Here is a 9,300-nt window from a genome sequence, read left to right on the forward strand (position 1 = left end):
AGCACTGGGGTGTGTTACCAAGGACAATGCAGGAAAAGGAAGCATTCCCCTGATATATACTGCTGGTGAGACAAGGGAAAGCAAGAACATGGATTTTAACAACTGCCAACAGAAAAAAAGCCCATCAGTGAAATCGCGTAGTGAAAAAGAAAAAAAAAAAAGAGACAGAGTGTTCAAAATTCCCCTTCTACTACAGCCACTGCAGTACTTAAAAAAAAATATCAAGGCCAAGATCAAATGAGAGGCTGGGGGGAAAAAAAGCACCAGAAAAAGAATCTACACATCTAAGTCACCTGACCTGGAGCAGCAGTTAAAACTCAACCACATTCTGGAGCAGAAAATTAATCTTAATGACTTGATGAGCTTTCCACCTTTCTTCAGGATGAAATAACAGCTCCTGATAGCCACTGCCAGAGCTCTAGCTGCATCTGTAATGCCACAGTGAACAGGGTGCTCTCTCAGAGGAAGTCACTCATGAGCTGTACTTTTCAGCTGTGTGCCCTAATGCTCAGTGGACATCAGACTCTTTTTTCCAATTGTTTTCAACATGGGAAGCAATCTTGGAGTGGGCTGAGGACACAAGTGGTTTGTACTACTTTCTAGCTCACTTTTCATAGAATAGTGACTAATGTTCAGTTTGTCTCAACAAATGCATTAAGTCCTGGTTAATATTATCCTATCCTAAAAGAGAACAAGCATAAACATCAAGTGGTATACTTCACCTTTACTCTGGAATAATGAGTGTAGGGATGAGAGGAAGAAACTATTGCTCCTCTGTTCATGAGTTGTAGCATTTAGGACTAAACCAGAGATCTGAGAGTACTCTGGAGTAAAGCTGCTAGCCACTGATTTTACTTACAGGTATGCTGAAGCTCTGCAATGTAATACATCCTTAAATATTTCTAGGAAAACCCTGCCTCTCCTTAGGTTTTATAAATAAACATTATCGGTATTTTGCCAGCTTCATCTTCAAGCTAACTTCAGCTATGGAATAAGGTGTAGTAGTTAAACTACTACAGCCTCTGAATGAGAGACAGAACAGGCTTTCCCCTCCAGCAGAAGCTCAAGGCACCAAGATAAAGGGGAAATATAAAACTGCCTTTGTGCTCTTCTACTTCTAGGATGCCATACAGAGGTAAATTAAAAGGAAAAAAGTCAGCCAGGGCTGTCCTGTCTGGAGCCATCGCATAGACTCTACCAGGTTGTAATAACTTATTTTGTGTTTGGGCTCAGAGCACATGTTCTGCCCCATCTTATAAGCCTCTATTCATGCATTAATATAGTCATAGATGTGTACATTAAAATATGGAACAGGTCTTATCTTGGCACAAGCTGCCATAAAGGTAAGAAAGTAGGATATGGGAGGAAAATCAGGAAAGGAGAAAAGTCTCTCAGAAAAAAACAGCCTCACAGTATGGATGGAAAGACGCAGTGGAATAAAGAAATCTGAGACAAGTTAATCACAATGCAAGAAAGGGAAGGGACAATCTGGAGAGCCACATAAACTGGCAAGAACAAGCTAACAGAAGAAATATTACACAGTCGAAAAGTAAAAATGGTGCAGAGACCATTTTCAATTTATCTTTCACCACATACCATTCAGGCTGTTTCCTCTGTCAGCATCGATAGACAATAAACTGAGATAAATCTACTACATCGTGGTGAACAACTACTTTTTCATGGTTTACACTGCATTTGTCTTTTCCTTCAGAAGCTATCAAGTTTCCAGAAGCAGACCTGTAGCCAACTGATCGTTTGTGGAGTGTTTGTTGGGTTTTTTTCATAAAGAGCAATCAGTAAATCTGTCTTTAAGGGATATATTTTATACCAAAAAAAAAAAATAGTATGTTTCCTTATCTGACTTGCAAAAAAAAAAAAAAGAGACAAAATTCAGCTTCAGAATAAAGTCCCATAAAAGGATAAGCCACTTCATGTCATTCTACATTCAAGTAGATAAATTCACCATGATAACTGAAAACTTTCTCCCACGCTCATTTTCACACAAGAATACTAAAATGCCTACATAATCATTCTAAATGTGATTGTCTAAAAGTATCATGCAGTGAAATGCTGACTTACAATCACCTGTTTTCACTTAAGAATCTTTAGGATTCTTGTTTAGTGGGAAAATCTTGAATATTTTAGCAAAACCCTGAAAAAGACTACAAAAAAAAAAGTGTCCAGAAATCATAATAGCGTATTTGCAGAAGCAGCAAAAAATACCAGCACAACTCCATTTAAATCATTGCAATTATCTGTGGTACTGCAATGACTAGAGTCACTGGTATTTTTATTTCAAAGCACATGAAATTAGGAAGTTGGAAAAAAAATATCTACCACAGTTTTGACACCTTTTCTTTACTATTTCTCTCATTCTGCATGAAAAAAAGAATATTCTGTTTTTAAACACAAGTGAAAAAAATCTTTGAAGGAAAGTGTAATTTTTAACACTTTTCTGAGCAAGTTTAAGCCTAAACACATTGTAAAATTTGACAATAATGATTATCTAAACTCTTTAGGTCCCTAACCTCATTTTTTAAAGGTTCCAACCTCAATGTTACACATTTCCAAAGAAGAATGATTCAGTATCTACTAGAACAATAGTACCTCATCTGATGGATCTGTCCTGTTCTCAGTTTTCATCGTGACATCTCAGAGGAAGTCTCTCTAGTCAATGGAAGTTGTGGAATATTGCATAGCTATGAACCCCACAGCCAAAAGAATGAGACACTGCTCATAAGCATCTGCTAGACCTCAATTTGCTAGATCTCTCCCATCAATACAGCCTAATGAAAAGTACATTCTACAGTGTTTATACAGTGTACACCTTCCGAGAACCAGCTGAAACTGAAAACAATTCAGTGACAGATGCTATCCTGGCAAGAAAGCTATGTAAGAACCGCCTTAACTTCAGAAAAGAACTAAAAAAAAAATTAGAAAGAGGCACTCAGAATTCACATTTACATTTAGATGATGCTGTTCAAGGCTGGAGTGTGAAAACTCTTGCTGCTTCAGACTACCTTGAAAAGTAAGCAGCACCTCATTTTCTCGTGGTAATGTACACAGAACAATGGATTGGGATCCAGAACTACCAAGCTACTCCCAAACAGGTTGATAGCCACACACCTCTAATTTTCTTTCACAGGTAGACAAGATTATTATTTCTTACCATTAGCACCTGGTCATATTTCAGAACTGGCCATTTTCCACTCTCTACAGGATACTCAGCCCAAGCACAGTACTTGGATAAGACTCCCAGTGAATTTTTGTGATTTTAGTTAGCACAGGGATAAGAATACCTGGTTTCCAGAGTAGCAGCATAGTCTAGAAAATTTTCAGTTTGCAAGAAGCCTGAAATATTTTCCTTTTCCTGACCATTTCAAGAGACTAAGCTTAGGAACACACTATAGACTAGATATCACAGAATTATTCAAAAGTGCCTGAAAACCCACAGGTATCATTCTATTTGCTAAATGCATTTGGTACCAGCTGTTCAACTATAACATATTTAGTGTTGTGAGGAGTTTTAAATACACCTGCTACGTCACGTATTTCCCCAACCCCTTCAAGAGGCAAGGATAAGGCCTGTTTCTCGGGAGGGGACCCCAAAGCTTGCACAGTGCAGATTCTTGCACAGTAATGAGAAGTCAATCACGAAGCAGCAATAAGAACAACAACAGAATGACTAGGAAAACGCTGACGACAGAAACAGATTTTTAATTTATCAACTGCAGCTTCAATTTTTAAAAATTGACTTCACAGCTGCCTCGTCAGGGGATATTACATTTATGTGGACCACAACTATTTAATAGTCTACCACCATCGGCAACATTTACTCCTCATATCTACGTGAGACTAAAGCAAAAAATTGTGTCACTATCCAAAACCCAGAACAGAAATAAAGTTGCACAGAGTTTTTCTTTTAGGGTGTAATCTGGGGAAGGGATGAGTAATTTTCACTCCTTGAAGGAAACATCTACTTTGTAATATGAAGAATTTGCATAAAAAAACCCCACATTTCAGAATTACCTTCTCAGTATTATTTTAGTAAGTACATTTTAACTTCCCTTTGCTGAAGTATTGTTCAAAGTTAGGGGCAACAAACACACTTTAGAATAAGATACCTTTTTTCCTAGATGGCATTTGATAGCGCACATTTTTCCAGAATCTTGTATTTGCTGAACGAGATTTGTCTGAGAAGTTCCCTTTCCATTGGATAGCTCCATGTTTTTGCTTAATGTATCTGATTGATTCCGGCATGCTGGTGTAATCCTGAATTTCAACCATTTCTATAAGAATCACTTGAATTCCATCACGGATGAGAGCATTATACATAGCTAATTGTTTTTCACAGGTGTCTTCCAACAGGCAGCAACTAGATGTTTCTGATCCCAAAATAATAATCAATCTTCTGCTTTGCTTAAGAGTTTCATCAGCAACACTGGCCACAGCTATAAGTAATGAAGGAACAATCAAAGTTTGCAAAGAGACTTTACAACTGACGTTAAATATTTCTTAATTTTAAAATTGCATATGTATATGAAGTAGTGGCTAGCTCAGAGAACTGGTGGGTTCAAAATCTCCACGCTATCATTCATGATCCATTGCATGAAATAACTAGTAAAAATTATTTTCCTTAGTCGCCAGGAGCAGATATTGTACCAAAACCCTCAACAATTTTATTAATGCTGACAATTCCTCATTTGTTCATCTCTAAAAAGAAAAGTACAGACCCTCATAACATCAGAACAGAATTTTTAAGAAACAAAAAAAATTTCAAAATAAAAAAAAATCCATTAAACAAATGGACAAATTATCCATGGTTTTCCAAAACCAGACATTTTTTTAATTATATATAATTCTTCTAACCTAAGAACAATGTGTCAAAATACAACCTATTAACTCTATTAATTAAAGCATACCTTCTCCCGGTAAATCATCCCTTCCCAATATAAAGAGATTATATCCACATTGTTGTTCTAAAACATCAGGGAGTATTCTATGAACAAAGGTTTCCAGGTGATAGAAACTTCTGCCTCCACTGCTTTTTGCGTACAGGACATATGCATCGTAAACTTTCCCATCTAAAATGAACACAAAAGCTTCTATTAAAAAAAAATAAAAGTCAGCAGCATGCCTTTATTATGAGGTTTTGTTTTGGAGTGTTTGAAACAGTAATTGGGGGCAGATTCAGCTATCTGACAGAATAATGTCAAAGCACTAAAACGCTCTACGAATGAAAAGAAAGATGCTCAGCCATAGAACCTGACTTCTTCTTCCACCATAGGGACAGATGTGCCAGCACGTGAGCTGGATGCAGGACCTGGGACCTGCAGGAAGGAGCTCCCAACTCCAGAGGTGCCAGGACATTAACAAAGTATTCTTTTGCAGACCTTTCTTCAACGCCTCTCCTGAAAAAAACCAATGGCAGTTATCTGCACTTCTGACCAACCACAGAAGAGGGTGGAAAATGGCCACCCTCTTGTAATAATCCTGTGGGGGAAAGGCAGATAGAAGAAAAAGCCAGAAGACAGCAATTTTGAGAGTTAACACTGCATAATTGCCTTAACAAATGAAGAAACTTGTTGAGTTAAATCTGATTTTAATTTGGTTTCCTCAACAAGCTACAAAACACAATTTCTTCTTTTTTTTTTGCCATTAGAACTCTATTAAAGCATTCTGGGAAAACTGAACTTTTAACCAGAAGCTGAAATTACTTTTCTGTGAAAACATTTAGAACAGTCATGAGTAAACAATAACTATCTCAATGCAAGTAATCAATTTACTTTCAAGCCATGGGGAACTTCAGACAGTCTAATTCTGAGCACTACTATACAAAATATCTTCTTCCAATTTTTTTTTCACACTTGTCCAATGTATTTGTCTACACCACAGCAATCAAAACGCATAAGAATAATCACAGAATAGAGAACTAGTAGCATTTTTTCTCTTTGGAATGTAGACTTTGTAACTGACAGGATTTAGAAGGAAATTAAAGAGAGGGTAAAAGAGAGAAGCTGAAAAAAGAAACCCAACAAAATCTGAGAAAATGAGAGTCTAATTTTCAAAATAAATATTTAACACAAGACTATAAACAGCTAGTTTACAAGATGTAACTCTGCTGACACCTATTGATCATCATCAGAGTTACAACAAATTCACATGAAAGAAACTGCTTTACAGAAAAGCAAAAAGCAACACACTAATTTGGGAATAACCTGGAATTCTTTTTGACCTATCTCATCTTGCCTGCCTTCAATATTATACAGTGTTTACCACATCAACTATGATTATACATTCTACCCCTATGACTAAAAAAAATGATTGTGTGTATCTGAAAATAAATAATCACGTTATTCCTTAGAAGTAATAGCTAGTGAAAAAAATCAATAGGCTAGTTACACTAACATACCTGGTCACACGCACATACCTTCCTTACTTGCAAAGGCACAGACAGAATTACGGTACCAAAGCACCAACTCAATCTTGAAAATCTTGTAGATTATTAAAGTAATAAATATTAAAATTAACAAAGAGACAAGACCTCCAGTCACCCATCTTTGTATATCAGGAACTGCAAAAAATATAAGATTGGATTTTAAATGCTGAATTTGTCCAAATCTGATCTTTCACACAAATGTCATACAAATTTGAGTATCATATTTTTCAATTCCATCTCCCTTTTTTTTAGTAATGACAAATACACCACTACAGTGACTCCTCTCCTATGCACAGGTACATGCATACATACTGCAAACTGTAATCCATCTGTTTTCTATCAACACAATGTAAGAGCATTTGGTATCAAAATGCCTTCTGGGTGAGTCAAGACAAACACAGGCCTCAAAACCCCCAGTATTTCTTACCTCTGTGTTTTAATATAATATAGGATGCAACCTGCCCAAAGGCATTTGAAGCTTGACAGACAAATGGTTGTTCATAATCTTCACTACTGACTTCTGAAATTATTAGCTTTACAGAATGCATAGGACGTCCATCGTAAGAAGTTTCCTCCCTGTGCAAAAGGCAACAAAAAGAGCCATAAAACCACAGCCCTTTCTGGAATGGCTTCATCACTAACAGCTGCAGCACAACAATGGTTGTTTCCATCTGCAAATATCAACCACTCTTCAGAATAGATGAGCAATTATATTATACAAAGGAAACCCAAACAACATCCAGGTCTTTTACTGACATTTCGCATAGATGCTGAAAAAGACATTATCTGATCTAGAGCTGTGTTTTCCCAAAGGAATATAATGTTTCTATATGCTGAAGTACAAAAATATACTTTACAAACCTAAGCAAACCCTTGTTACGCACTTCCCAGCCCCGGTAAGAGTAGGTGCAGAGAGAGAGAAATTCCGCAATGTAATATGACACAGAAAGAGGCCCTGGCACAAGGGGCGTCATCTTGTGGTAAGCAGCTTTGGGACAGGCAGGGCATCAAAGGTGGTAACCCGAGGGAGACACCACCAACTCATGATGCGATTCCAGCTGCAAGGAGTGGAGTCTAAACTGCTGCTTCACCCCATGAATCAGAACAGACTTAAAGCAGCTAAGTGTCAAGCTGCAACATTAGGAGACAGATTATCCCCCATATATTGTACAAGGGCACAAAAATGCTCATTATGCTGCACATACAGTCAGTTGTGTGTACTGTGATGCATGACTGATGTAGGAACCACCAGCAAAATGAGGGGTACCACTACCTTGTTAACAGTAGATCTCTAATGCAAAATTAACTAACTAGTCTACTTAGCCAAGCATTATTCTTTCCTGAAAACATATTCTAAGTACCATTTAAAATGCAAACTAAAAGCTTGAAATATGTCATGTAGGGCATATATAGGACCCCATGAATCACTTTCTAAGCTAATTTGAAACACTTTAACAAGAGTAAATTTGAACACTTTAACAAGAAATGAATGAATCAACATCACTAATGCAAATGACTAATGGTTGCAAAGATGACCATTTTAGTGCTACAAAGTACAAAAAAAATGACATTGCTTTTATGATATCAATGTGACCGTGACTGTGTGACAAGTGACCGTGTGCTGCTGCATTATGGTCCAATTGTTTATGGCAATGCCATTCTTTATGGCAGTACCATATATTACTTTTGTATAGGGTTTTCTCTTGATGAGCACTCCAAGAATTCAGCACTATCTTCCCCTCTGTTTTATGATGAGGACTTATTTCTCAAACTATATTCTTACTTTGAATATTCTCATTTCTTCATAGCACAATCATGAGATAGGGGCTGGCAAAAACCCTGCAATTTTTAGTTCTCAACCTGTCATACCTAAGAAACTTTCAGCTTGCCTTCTGCTCCAATTTTAGTTGCTTTTTCAAGTCAGGCCTGATTTCTTCTCTCCTAATTCCATTTAACCTGATCTTCACCTTCACTTTATCGCTTTACTCAGTCCAAGTTCATTTTCCTCCCAAACCCCAAGTCATCACTGGAAATCTGTCTCCCTTTTCACCTCTCATCCCACTAAGCTTCAGTACAAATGTCTTCAGCAAAGTCTTCCCATTGGCCTTTCAGCTGATGTCACTTACATTTTCGCTAACTCAAGGCTCATACACCCAGAAGTCTCAATTTCTCCTGTAAAGCACAGGTTTGACCTCTTGCAACTTTTCAGAGAGACAAGTGTGAAGGGAAAGGAGAACACCTAAAAAGAAAGTCTGAAGATCATGTGTCTGGACATTCTTGATTCAACTGAAAGAGGTCTCTGCCTGGCCAGAGCCTGCTCAGTAGAAACTGTATTACAATTATGAGACTGTAAGTCTATAAAACACATTTTTCAAGACTGAAAATTAAGACAGATTTTTACAACGACCAAAAAGAGCACATTCACATGTGAAATTCATGTGACTACCATGTTTCAAGTTCTTGCTAAAAGCAGAAAGTGAATTGGAGGAGGCAAACATTGGAGTTTTTAAAAAGAAAGCTATTTAAGCAAGAGAAAAATGTTCCTAAGTATTTTAATGTCAAAAGGAGAAAGCTAATGGTTGTCAACACAGTATTTGCTAATCTGAAAACATACTTACTCGTAAGGACTTGCAGAAATTCTGCTCTCATAAAATACATCAATAAACACACCGTTGCCTGTCCAAAACACCTCATACCCATCAGCACCTGTTGTGTTGCAATCCACTGTAACCTGCGAGCCTATAAAATTATGTTACAAAGTGAGAAGTTAATTTTGATAATCTAATTGAAATCTATACAGTTCTGTTCACAGTCTCCCACACGGACCAGCTAAGGATGGTCCCAAACTCTTTTCGAAACGT

General features: G+C 37.2%; 1 protein-coding gene across 1 annotated transcript in view; it reads right to left on the bottom strand.

Moving 5' to 3' along the window:
• Window positions 1–4,025: 4,025 nt before the first annotated feature.
• Window positions 4,026–9,300, bottom strand: part of LOC104501510 (interleukin-1 receptor type 1-like) — a 9,639-nt gene continuing 4,364 nt past the window's right edge. The window contains 6 exon segments of the mRNA XM_010145331.1: window positions 4,026–4,130; window positions 4,132–4,451; window positions 4,923–5,084; window positions 6,431–6,574; window positions 6,867–7,015; window positions 9,058–9,178. Coding sequence (XP_010143633.1) covers window positions 4,059–4,130; window positions 4,132–4,451; window positions 4,923–5,084; window positions 6,431–6,574; window positions 6,867–7,015; window positions 9,058–9,178 — 968 coding nt within the window. The 3' untranslated portion in view covers window positions 4,026–4,058.

Source organism: Buceros rhinoceros, unplaced genomic scaffold (genome assembly GCF_000710305.1).
Source record: "Buceros rhinoceros silvestris isolate BGI_N320 unplaced genomic scaffold, ASM71030v1 scaffold8981, whole genome shotgun sequence".
In the NCBI taxonomy this organism is placed as follows: Eukaryota; Metazoa; Chordata; class Aves; order Bucerotiformes; family Bucerotidae; genus Buceros; species Buceros rhinoceros.